The sequence below is a fragment of the Thermomyces lanuginosus genome (assembly GCF_041956635.1).
Source record: "Thermomyces lanuginosus strain ATCC 200065 unplaced genomic scaffold VTN49scaffold_24, whole genome shotgun sequence".
NCBI lineage: Eukaryota > Fungi > Ascomycota > Eurotiomycetes > Eurotiales > Trichocomaceae > Thermomyces > Thermomyces lanuginosus.
The window spans coordinates 668,756-680,608 of NW_027192358.1; the positions used below are offsets into that span (position 1 = coordinate 668,756).

An 11,853-nucleotide genomic window follows, 5' to 3' on the forward strand; every position below is an offset into this window, starting at 1 on the left:
AAAAAAAAAAACGTAACAACGATCATCGAATATCTCCCTGGTCCTCACCAGACCAGTAGAATTGTGCAGATTAGCGCTGTACACAACCCTCAACAGCATGACAAGGGCTGCATGTCTAAGAGCCCGGTCGATACATTTCAGTGCCAGGATTCTTCGCTTAGCACGGCTATGTTATCCGGTTTTGGCATATAGGCATCGCTGGTTCTGCAGTCTGTACTGCCTCAGACGCATGGCCAGGGTATTCCCCGTCTGACTCAAGATAGTCAGATCCAACAACCTTGAATCAATCGACTTCTTAGACTGATGGAAAATGAACAGTTGACTGCAAAATATTCCCGGAAATGGCGAAGTTAAGGTTCTCCCATTGGGAGGTAAAAGCCAGTAGTTGGCAGTTGCCTCTCGTTGTAACTCACGAGCCTGTAGCTAAGACCGCGCCGTCCCTGATCACATGTGTGATGGTACATGGCTGTGCTTCTGCATGAGGCAGTGTTGGGAAGTCGAACTGTGGCTTGTGCATTCATCGCCATATGATGCTGTAGCATTGATTTGAAGGTAGCGGTCTATTGCAACTATAAAGGGGCTGTCAATAACTTCGACACTGTGATCTATCAGGGTACGTCGGTATTTCTCGTCAATAAGCGAAATAAGCTACGGCATATCCAGTGACCATCATGCCGAATTCATACGTTCCCCGTACTCACCCTAACCATCTTTCGAATATTCTCGGCGTCCATCCCGACGTGGAGTTCAATTGTGCCGGGTACGCACGGACCAGGGGACGTCGATGCCTATTGAGGACCTATGGCCTCAATCGAGATAGAGCCTGTCAACTTCTTGACGAAGGGACTCGAGTTCTCAACAGCGGCGAGGAATGCATTGATGATATTTTAGAGGAACTCGCACCGCTTGTATTATGCAGGCGTTGGCACCAATATCAAGCAGAGACTCTCTTCCATCGCTGGACACTGCTGGTTGAAAAGTTCGTTCAAAGGCGACGAGCTCTCCAGCAACTACAGCCCTCAACAGCTCGTCAACACGATACCTCAGAAAGTTCACAATCAGAAGAACAGCAAACTCCTGCTGAGTCACGGGAGCAGCGTGATACTCCTCCGCGAGTTGAGCAGACTTTTATCTTCGAGGATAGGTCGACGACACAAATCACGCAGAACATAATCATCGCCAATATTAATTTCGTGAACACTGGCAGAGACGCAACAGAAACAAGGCCAGGACGTGATGAACCAGAACGGCAGGCAGATACGGTGGTTTCAGAGGCTGGCCTAGACACTCCAACGTCTGACACAGCATCTTCTTCCGTTCAGCGAACAACTACGACCGAGAACTCCGAACCCCCCACCCCTTCGTCACCAAGCAACAATGGATCTCCATCGACCATCGAAGGACCTCAGTCCTCCAGACCAGTGACACGCAGACCTGTCGAGGGAGACTGTACAATATGCTTCCGTTCGCTGCGTGCTGCTGAAAGAGAGAGCATTGGTTCCAATGATAGCGGCTACTCTTCCCTCCATAATGACGGATCTGCCATTGAAGGAGCGACTTCCGCTCATTCTGAGGAATCTCAACCTTTGGACGGAACTGACGACGGAAATGATACGGACAATGATGATATCTTTTCCATTTGTTTCGATCGGCTTGAAACCTTTGGAGAGTTTACCAACGCCGAAGATGAAGACAGTCAGACCCCGACTGGAGATGATGACAGCGACGGTAACGATGGCGACGCTTCTTCTGTTCACTCCGAAGCCGGTGATGAAGCCTCCATCAATGATCAGAACGCGACTGAGAATGATAATGACGGCGATGATGACTGTGCTTTTGCCGTTTACCTTAACGAATTTGAGAGAATTATCACTGGTCAAAATGCAGACACTCAGAATCCAATCGAAGAAGAAAACAATGGCGACGACGGAGACGATTCTTCTGGTGGCCTCAATGAGTCCAACGTTGAAGAAGAATCATCCGCCGATGAAAACCGAGCAATGCGCGATGAGGGAGAGTTGGTATGGTGCAGAAGGTGCTGTGGCCAGAACTTCCATCGAGATTGTATTCAAGAGTGGGTTGATTTCTGTGTTCAACACTCTCGCGACCCAACCTGTCCAATCTGTAGGGCTCAATGGAGCGTGGAAAGCGTGGAAGTAAATGGGTGATTTTTGGCGTACGGCTATGTGTTTGTTTGTTTTATGACCCACGCATTCTTGTATTGTATTCACTTCATTGATTTTGAGCTGGTCAATAATCTGTTGAGCAGTTTACTCGAATTCCATCTTTCATTCGGACGTCCGAGTCCCACAAAAAGCAATACCAATACTGTACCGTTGGCGGAGAGTTACATCAGTCGTAGGAGCACATACCATTTATAGATAATATTTGTTCGGATAAGAACAATACCCATTAGTTAGCCAGGCTATTCCAAAACCGATATGCAAATAACATTAGATGTGCACAGCACCTGGGCCCTGGGGCGGTTGGGGTTCGGAGCGTTTTGACCGATTCCATCGCCAGCTGGTCTCTATTGAGTAAGAATCTAGGTTAATGATCAGAACGTTATTTTGCCTGGAGACAACTGCTAAACCGCCGTGCCTGTTGTCAGCTTCTTCTCTAACACTGAGGGAGCTCGGTCGTTCTGAGACGCACGACCGCTATGTTTCTTCCCAAGTTCAAAAAGTTGACAAGAGTCTCGTGGGCAGCCTACGATGATCGTAGTAGGAAAAAAAAAATTGACCGACGCAGGATTCGAACCTGCAATCTCTTGATCCGTAGTCAAGCGCCTTACCATTGGGCCAGCCGGCCAATGAGTTGCCTGACAAGTCGCCAATACGATGTTGGAAGGCTTAAGGCAATGCACGTGATGACGCGACGCGGGAACAAACAAGGCAAACAGCCCCCATTAACAATTGGTCTGTGCGGTGCCTGCGACGCGTGCCTGCAGCAAATCGCGTCTGGGGAACAGAGGAGCGCAGGGAGCTCTTTTCATTGTTCTGGAAGACAGAACCCTGTTTTATGTCACATTTAATTGAATTATTGCGGTCTTCCGGGGTCGCATCAACTCGCCATTGCTCTGTCGTGCCACAACTGGTGATCTTTTCAAGGCGCCTTTCCTCAGAGCCGCGAAAATTTCCTGAACGCTGGAGAAAATCGCAGGCATTTTGGCTACAGTGTGAGCCCGGTAACTGATCATGGATGGGCCAATGGACGTGAATGACTCTGGTCGAACGACTCCTGCCACGTCGGTAAACGACGCAGACGACGCTTTACGCCCTCAATCTTCGCCACCAACATCGCCAATGGAGCCAACCTTGACGAAGGAGAGCCGTGCTGCCGAAGCGGAAGTAGATGAGAATAGGAATGGTGGAGTGGATCTGAATGCCCCCACGGATGCGGCCGATGAAGAAGATGATACTGAAGGGATGGACATGAAAGCGAAAGCTCTAACCAATCTGCTCAAAACCAGTTCAGTATGTTCTGCCTCAGCTCAGAGCATATGTAGATGTGATACTGATTCGTTTAATTAGGTATTCGTCGCGATTATGGCTGATAAAATGAAAGAGCAGCAAAGAAAACAGAGAGAGGAAGCTCTGAAAGAGGCTGCCAGAAGGAAGCAAGCTTCCGAGTCAAAAGCGCCCTCTACAACCAACCAGCGAACGACTAGATCTCGAGCAAGCAATCAGGATTATACTCAGAACAAAGAAAGCAGCAATAAGGCTGATGCGAAACCGAAGAAAGCATCCGGCAGGAGCTCTGTCAAAAAGGACAAGTCTGCCCGTGACATCACGAGTTACTTCAAGAAGGCAGATGTTGAATTGCCAGAAAATAAACCTACCGTGCAGGAAGCTCTGGAGCAGGCTGCTGATGAGCTGGAAGCTCGCCCGACTGCGATTGGCGAACAAGAAGGGCTGGTTGCTACACAACAGCCCAGTTTGGTTACTGGTGGCAAAATGCGCAAGTATCAACTAGAAGGCTTGGAGTGGTTGAAGTCACTCTACATGAATGGACTCTGCGGCATCCTTGCTGATGAGATGGGCTTGGGCAAAACGGTTCAGGCCATATCCTTGATCGCATTTTTCAAAGAGAAGGGCGTCTCCGGGCCATTCCTAATTGCATCACCGCTGAGCACCGTCAGTAACTGGGTCGACGAATTCGCTAGATGGGCGCCTAGCATCAAAACGGTGCTGTACCATGGGACCAAAGCGGAGCGGGAGGCGATCCGCAAGCAGTCGATGAAGCTGCAGGATCAAAGAAACATGGACTTCCCCGTTGTTTGCACTTCATACGAGATCTGCATGAACGATCGCAAATATCTTTCCCAGTACCAATGGAAATACATCATTGTGGTATGTTTCTCATTGTGGAGTGATAGGAAGCGAACTGATCCATTGCAGGACGAAGGCCATCGGCTGAAGAACATGAACTGCAAACTCATCAAGGAGCTTATGACCTACAAGTCTGCCAATCGATTGCTGATTACTGGAACACCTCTGCAGAACAACATTGCTGAGCTGTGGTCTCTGTTACACTTCTTGCTCCCAGAGGTGTTTAATGATTTGGACAGTTTCCAGAGCTGGTTTGATTTCACATCCGTGCTAGACAAGAGCGGAAATACGGAAGTTATTGAAAGGCGGCGACGCAAGCTTGTCAGCACGATGCACGCGATTCTCAAACCTTTCCTGTTGCGTCGTGTCAAAACAGACGTCGAAGCTTCTCTTCCTAAGAAACGGGAGTACATACTGTATGCTCCTTTGACGGCGGAGCAAAAGGAGCTGTACCGGGAGATTGTCAACGGGACTGCTCGCCAGTTCCTCGAAAACAAAGCAGTTGAACGCATCGAAACTCGACAATCTCTTCGATCTTCGCATGGGCCAAGCACAAAGAGGAAGGCGGATGGCAGTGGATCGAGCAGTCCAGCCAAAAGCTTAAAGTCGACGCGTTCATCTACACCAGGCAGCGTCGGCAGTCGCACTCGGCGGCGTCCGACGTATAGAGAGATTGGAGATCGGGAGTTTAACGCCAAGTTGCGCCGCTTGGAGCTAGGACTAGACGACGAAGAGGAAGAAGAAGTACTAAGTGAAACGGAGCAAGAGGAGATTGAGCGTGCGAAAACCATCAAGCTGGCCAGTAAGTTCTGTCGGGAATTTTTTTTTTATCAGAAGAGTGCTAAGACCACCAAAAGAAAAGGAAATCGCGAATAAAAAACTCCAAAACCCATTGATGCAAGCTCGCTTGGCATGTAACTCTCCCCATAACTTTTACTGGCCTTGGGGGGAGGACTCCTCCACAGTGGATGAAACACTGGTGACAGCATCGGGCAAGATGCTTCTTCTCGATCAACTAGTGCCCTGCCTCATGGCCAAGGGTCATAAGATTCTGATCTTCTCTCAATTCAAGACGCAGCTGGACCTCCTGGAGGACTGGGCAACTCAGCTTCGATCATGGAAGTGCTGCCGCATCGATGGGGCCGTCAGCCAAGCCGACCGGCAAGCACAGATTCAAGCGTTCAACAGCGACCCAGACTACAAGCTGTTCCTCCTGAGCACACGTGCGGGAGGTCAAGGTATCAACTTGACGGCAGCCGACACCGTGATCCTTTACGACTCCGACTGGAATCCCCAGCAGGACTTGCAAGCCCAAGATCGCGCCCATCGAATTGGCCAAACACGTCCGGTTATCGTCTATCGCCTTGCCACCAAAGGCACCGTCGAGCAAACCCTGCTCGAAAAAGCTGACTCAAAGCGGCGTCTAGAACGTCTCGTTATCCAAAAGGGCAAGTTCCGGAGCTTGCTAGACAACGGGAACCCGCAGAACGACGCAGACGAGTTGCGCAAGGCACTTGGAGGAGAGGAATTTGAACAATTCCACGTGGATGAAAGCCAGCAAGGGCTGCTGTCACCGGAGGACCTAGAGATTTTGACAGACCGCAGCGACGAAGCCTACGCCCGGGCCGAGAAGGGGTTGGAGAAGAGCAGCGGCGCGTTCGCGGCCGTGGAAACGAAGGAGGGTCAGGATATCATGGCGGATTTGAAGGTGCGGTAGGAATCTACCGGACTCTATCTCTCTGGCGTTATCATCCGGCTGGCTTTATTGGTTGCATTTCTATGACGGGTCTGTAACACTAGATACCTGTATCTTAATAATTGGTGTTAGGCAGTGGCTAATCCAAGTCGGTGTTTACTTCCGTACTGTCTTGCAGTTCCCTCTCGACGTGGATTCCCTTACGGGATAAATCGCAACCTTGTCGTTTTAATAAAACCCAATTCACACAATTCGAAAGGAACAAGAATCATGACAATGCGTAGAGTACTACCTATATACATTATATGTAGAAGACAGCTGAGGAATGGAACCCATCCACCGTTTCCATCAGGTCCCCAGAAAGAGAGGAAAAAAAAACGTCGAGCAAAGGGGAATGAATACTGTACGATGAGTGAATATATTACCGGGACGCCTTCTCCTCATCGATCTGCCTGCGCAAATCCGCCAAAACCTCATTCCTTTTGGCCAGATGCTCCTTGAGGTTCTCGACCTGCTCGCCGACGGACTTGATATCTTCGCGCAGGCGCTCGAGGTCCTGCCCTTCTTTGGCTCTGCCGGACCCTTCGCGCAACTCGCGGAGTTCGCGCTTTTTGTACTCGAGCATCTGCAGGGCTTCCTTCTTGATCAGGGTCCAGTTGGGCCGGCCGTCGGCGTGGCGGCTAGAGCGCAGCCCGCGGCGTTCCTCAGCGGCCCGATTCGCCGCCTCGAGCTTAGCCTGTAGTTCGGAGAGTTCCCGGCGCAGGCGGACCTTCTCCCACTCCTCGTCCTGGATCGTGTTGCTGAAATCCGTGCCTTGCGGGCGATAGCTAGACTTGACGCCGAGGCGTGTGAGGTATGCGTCGCCGAACTTGGCTTTGCGGCCGGTGGGAGTATCGGAGTCGGCGCTGTCGACGCCCCAGCGTTGTGCGGCTTGGGAGCGGACGTTGTTGATCTGATAGTCGATCTTGTTGTTCTCAAAGGAGGCGCGCAGGGACGGTGGGACGGTACGGGGGATCCGGTACCCTTCATGTCGGTAGTTGAGGATGTGGAGGAAGGCGAGCGTGGCATCTTTGTTGATAGTGGGGGAGGCGGAAGGGTTGACGAGGTTCCAGGCAGAGCGGATGTCGGTGTCGGGGACGTCGAGGGAGTCGTAGAGGTCTTGTAGGGATTCGACTGCTTCCCGTTAGCCATTCTTTCCCCCTTAACTCATCCGGCTGCTGTAGGTGCATACATGTAATCTCTCCCCGATGATTCTTGTTCGCCGTATAAATCTCCTCGTATTTGGCCTTATCCGATGGACTCATATACCAATCGAACCCATCCTTCAACCCCGCCGTCTCGTCTTCGTCTTCTATCCGCTCGAACTGCTCCTCTCGTCCGCCGAGGGCGCGGTTGGCCTGGGCAAGATGCGCCTTTGACTCTGGGATCAACCAATCGGGCAAAGCGGGCGGAACCGCTGCCAACTCCTATCGTCAAGCAGCGAGCAACGTCAATCGCTAAATCCGGAGCAAGTTAAGGAGAGGAGGTTATACCCCATTGACGAGATCAAAAATCAATCGCATCGCGACGCAAAACTCCTCAAAGTCCAACTCTCCATCTCCGTCCAAATCCGCCAAATCCCAGACCTTCTCGAGCTGTTCATCGGGGAGTCGACTGTTGCGCAGGACGTTGGCGGCCTGCGCATTATTGAGGCGAGGTTGGCCATTTGCAATGGATGAGAAGATTTCCCAATATCGTTCTATTTCCCATTGCTCGATGCGTTTGTTTGACATTATTGTGATGGGAAAGAAAGGGGGGTCTCGCTGAGGTAGGTGTGCGGGTGGGCGAGTCGACTTGAGTTATCGAAGTGAAGCGGGAGGTCTGATGGTTGGCTGAAGCTGATAACTAAAAGCCGGCCCGAACCCGAGTCAGCTATACCTCTCCGTCACTAATTAGTGCACGAACTACCTATCTTTGTACCTGCAACAATCAAAGACCTGACTGTTAAATCGTTTCTACTTGTCGCTTGACTGAGTAGATCCTTCCAGTTCGTGTGTCATTCCATCATCAATCGTAACCGTTAATTTACATAAGATCCCAGACCGAGGTACCACCGCCAGACCACCACGACAGGAACAATGCAAAACCAAAAAAAAAAAATACAAGCACATGCAGAGTAGCGAGGAAATCGAAATGCAGAGAGGAAAAAAAAAACAAACAGAAGCGAGAATGGCGATGAAAAGCAGAAGCAAACTAAAAGGAAATAAGACTGAAACAAATGCCAGCGGAAAGGAAATCGAATAGCCCAAACCCATAACGATGCAGTGCATAACCCATCCATCATGCCCATCAGTATTAGATAGCACCAAACGGCGCCGTCTCTTTCAGGTCCTCAACCAAGTCGGCCACATTGTGCAGATACCGGCCCAAGATTCTCTGCTTATCGTCCGTCGTCCGCGTCTCACGCCCCATTCGATGGTCGCTTGCAGCAAGCGTACTGGCTGCTTTGCTTGGACTTCGATGCAAGCCTGCGCCGTTGCTTGGAGAGCTGGTAGTTGTGTTTGGAGTCTCCGGCATGAGGTAAAAATACAAGAATTCGACCAATTTGAGCTTGACTTCTCGAGACGTTGACCGCGACTTGAAGAGCGAGGTAACTGTGAGCAAGCCATCGACTTCTTCGAACGTCCGGGTATTGGCGGGTTGGTCGAGCAATGCGCTGACCAGGGCCAGAAGCGTGGCTGACTGAACCGCCGGACAGTTTCCGGGATCGAGCAAATCGAGGAGTAGGTTCATGTTGTTCTCGCGTGAAAAAATTGTGCGCGACGGGGGATGGAGAAGCAAGACCCCATGGATCAGATTCAGGGCCGCAACGATAAGCAGGTCATTAGACCCATCATTTCCATGGTCGAGGAGGTGCTCCAGACACGAGACCAAACGCATGGCCACTGGGTTGCTTAGTGTCAGCACAGATGTTGTCGGAATCATCGGCAGTATTGATCACATAGCGTACCGTTCCACTGGAAGCTCTCCTGGAGCTTGTAAAACTCCCTGAATGCGGGGTCTGCCGGGAGCTCATCAAGAGCTTTTGGCGACGACTGCTGGTTCCCGGCCGAGGCCATGGACCGTCTCTTCTCTGCTGCTGCCGTCTGCTTGCCGCGAGACAGGCATATCTGCGCCAACAACCCTTCGACCTGGCGTAGGCCCTTCCGGACCTTGTTTGGGTCGTAAGAAGAGAGATAGTCGAAGGAATGCGACAGTAGGGCCTCCATAGTTGGGCTTTCACAGAGGAAAAAAAAACTAGAGATTCAGGCGAGGACCTGGGCAGAGGCAGCGAGAAGAGAAACCAAACTAACAAGTGTGGGAGAGCCACCCTACCATAGGGAACAGGCTCAGCCGGGACCTGAAGGCCGAGAAGCCTCCAAACAAGGGATTGGGATGGGATCCTTGTTCGAGATCAGTGGATCAGCTCCATCACTTACATCATCCCGAGACCCTGGATCGATCAGTTTTCCCAACAATCCGATCGCCAAGTAAACAAATCGGCCGTTGACCCGGTGATGAGCCCCGCCATTGTCGGGCCGTAGGGCTGCGAAGTTTGCTTCAAATTTGTTTGTTTCGAGAACATTTACGCAAATTGTCACAATTTCAAGCTCATTTCCGCACGATAACGAGATAACTTTCCAGTAGACAAAGAGTCTGCAAGCGAATTCAGCCGCAAATGTTTATCAATGGCCGGTATTATGGTAATTCTCTAGTATTTTTTAATTTCATGTTTGGTACGCTTGTTGTCACGCGTCTTGGCGTACTCCACTGGATCACATGCTCGTTGTTTCATCATGTGTCGAAAGATGAATTCGACCATCCAGCCTCTTTGGGATCCTTTTACCGGAGTACCCATGAGTCTTCAGTCTAGTCACTTCGATCCAGATATTCCCAGGTTCTGGTGGCCCGCTTATGTCACATAGTCCCCACAGAGAGCAACAAAAAGTTTCATACCTTTGTCCAACATGACTTCCGACTCTGCGCATTCATCAAGCTCGTTTTACTCGCCGACGGCAATCCCGCCTCGTACGAGCTCGACCGGGGCAGTAACCACTAACGGCGTCGCCCCTCATACCTCGACCCTGGGTCCGATTTCCGAAGGGGAGTGGATGTCATGGTCGCGACGGAAATTCGGTCCGGCCGCTAGACACGGCCGCAAGCAATCGAGTATCGACTGGACAAAGAAAGTGGACGCCATGTGGACGGACGAAAAGGAACAGATCTTGCTGGGGCCGTACGAATATTTGGTGCAACAGCCGGGGAAGGATATTCGGAAGCAGATGATTGCGGCGTTTAATGCGTGGCTGAAAGTGCCGGAGGATAGCCTTGCTATCATCACCAAGGTGGTGACCATGCTGCACACGGCATCACTACTGTATGCGATCTGGGTAGTTCAACTTGAGGTCTGAGCTGACACGATGTTGGTAGTATCGACGACGTAGAAGACTCGTCGACACTGCGCCGAGGAATTCCCGTGGCGCACAATATCTTCGGAACAGCGCAGACGATCAACTCGTCCAACTACGTATACTTTTTGACGCTGCGTGAGGTGCAGAAACTGAAGAGCCCTCAGGCGATTGAGATCTTCACAGAAGAGATGCTGAATCTTCACCGGGGCCAAGGAATGGACCTTTTCTGGCGAGACACGTTGACGTGTCCGACGGAAGAAGAATACTTGGAGATGGTGGGAAACAAGACCGGAGGGCTGTTCCGACTGGCCGTGAAGCTGATGCAGGCGGAAAGTGGAACAGATAAGTACGCGCTCCGAGCACCAGTTTCTTTTTTTTCGACACGCGACTCATGAATGGATAGGGACTACGTATCCCTTGTCAATTTATTAGGTCTGATTTTTCAGATCTGTGATGATTACCTCAACTTGTCGAGCACGACATACAGCCAGAACAAAGGATTCTGCGAGGACCTAACGGAGGGCAAATTCTCGTTTCCCATTATCCATAGCATCCGAGCGGACCCGAGTAATCTGCAACTCATCAACATCCTGCGGCAAAAGCCGACGGACGAAGAAGTCAAGCTGTACGCAGTCAAGTATATGGAACGGACGGGCAGCTTTGCGTACACGCGCAAGGTGGTGGCGCAGCTGCGGGACGAAGCGAACAAGATGATTGATGAGATCGACGGCAAGGCGCCGGAGGGCGAGGGCGACGGGGTTGAAGTACGACGAATACTGGAGAAGATTGTTTCATCGACGTTGAAGGACGACATTCCAAAGGATACAGTACCTAATCCAAGCCATCGTTGATTTGATCGGACTCGACTCTTGTTTGTTTCATATACCCATGTGTCCAATTGTAATTGACGCGTGAACGACTGATGATTTGATGTATCAGAAAATATTCCGTTTCAAATATATGATTCACACCAGATGTATGGCGGACTATAGCTACATAGCGATCAAAATTGGTTTCGCCCCTGTCACGCTGGTATTGCCACCAGGTCTTGGCCTATGTTCACGCACTCGCTATGAGCGTCAATGTGAGGGAGAGTCACCCACACCAGGCTCGCCGTAACTTGTAACTTGTAAGGTAACCCATTGTCATAGCTTGGGCCGTCGGTGAATTGTTGTAGTCATGGTGGTAAGTTATCTCCCTACCTGCTCGTCGGCTGTCTGCGAAAACTGTGGTTAGTTGTACAAAGATAGCCAGCAGCCGATACAAATCAAAGGGCTTGTGATTATGCGTTCTATTAGGATCCTTTGAGTAGTATTGTATTCCGTACTCTTAGATCAAGGATGCCGTTGAGCACAGCTGTCAGCACGCCAGTACTTTCCTAATACTTATAGATATT

At 50.7% G+C, this 11,853-nt stretch overlaps 5 protein-coding genes and 1 non-coding gene across 6 annotated transcripts; 3 read left to right on the forward strand and 3 right to left on the reverse strand.

Moving 5' to 3' along the window:
- Window positions 1-671: 671 nt before the first annotated feature.
- Window positions 672-2,168, forward strand: VTN49DRAFT_2170 (uncharacterized protein; the record flags this gene model as incomplete). The annotated part of the gene is made up of 1 exon (XM_069409866.1): window positions 672-2,168. The coding sequence occupies one exon, from the start codon at window positions 672-674 to the stop codon at window positions 2,166-2,168; it is 1,497 nt and encodes a 498-aa protein (XP_069269927.1).
- A 571-nt stretch (window positions 2,169-2,739) lies between these two features.
- Window positions 2,740-2,811, reverse strand: VTN49DRAFT_t33. Its single transcript has one exon. It is a non-coding gene; the product is annotated as a tRNA-Arg (tRNA).
- A 386-nt stretch (window positions 2,812-3,197) lies between these two features.
- On the forward strand, window positions 3,198-6,048 carry VTN49DRAFT_2171 (uncharacterized protein; the record flags this gene model as incomplete). Its single annotated transcript, XM_069409867.1, has 4 exons — window positions 3,198-3,476; window positions 3,534-4,352; window positions 4,401-5,133; window positions 5,189-6,048. The coding sequence occupies 4 exons, from the start codon at window positions 3,198-3,200 to the stop codon at window positions 6,046-6,048; spliced, it is 2,691 nt and encodes an 896-aa protein (XP_069269928.1).
- Window positions 6,049-6,448: 400 nt separating this feature from the next.
- Window positions 6,449-7,799, reverse strand: VTN49DRAFT_2172 (uncharacterized protein; the record flags this gene model as incomplete). Its single annotated transcript, XM_069409868.1, has 3 exons — window positions 6,449-7,200; window positions 7,259-7,493; window positions 7,560-7,799. 3 exons carry the CDS (start codon window positions 7,797-7,799, stop codon window positions 6,449-6,451), a joined length of 1,227 nt encoding a protein of 408 aa, XP_069269929.1.
- A 562-nt stretch (window positions 7,800-8,361) lies between these two features.
- VTN49DRAFT_2173 (uncharacterized protein) lies at window positions 8,362-9,275 on the reverse strand (the record flags this gene model as incomplete). Its single annotated transcript, XM_069409869.1, has 2 exons — window positions 8,362-8,951; window positions 9,017-9,275. The coding sequence occupies 2 exons, from the start codon at window positions 9,273-9,275 to the stop codon at window positions 8,362-8,364; spliced, it is 849 nt and encodes a 282-aa protein (XP_069269930.1).
- A 738-nt stretch (window positions 9,276-10,013) lies between these two features.
- Window positions 10,014-11,308, forward strand: VTN49DRAFT_2174 (uncharacterized protein; the record flags this gene model as incomplete). The annotated part of the gene is made up of 3 exons (XM_069409870.1): window positions 10,014-10,423; window positions 10,477-10,803; window positions 10,861-11,308. 3 exons carry the CDS (start codon window positions 10,014-10,016, stop codon window positions 11,306-11,308), a joined length of 1,185 nt encoding a protein of 394 aa, XP_069269931.1.
- Window positions 11,309-11,853: the final 545 nt, after the last annotated feature.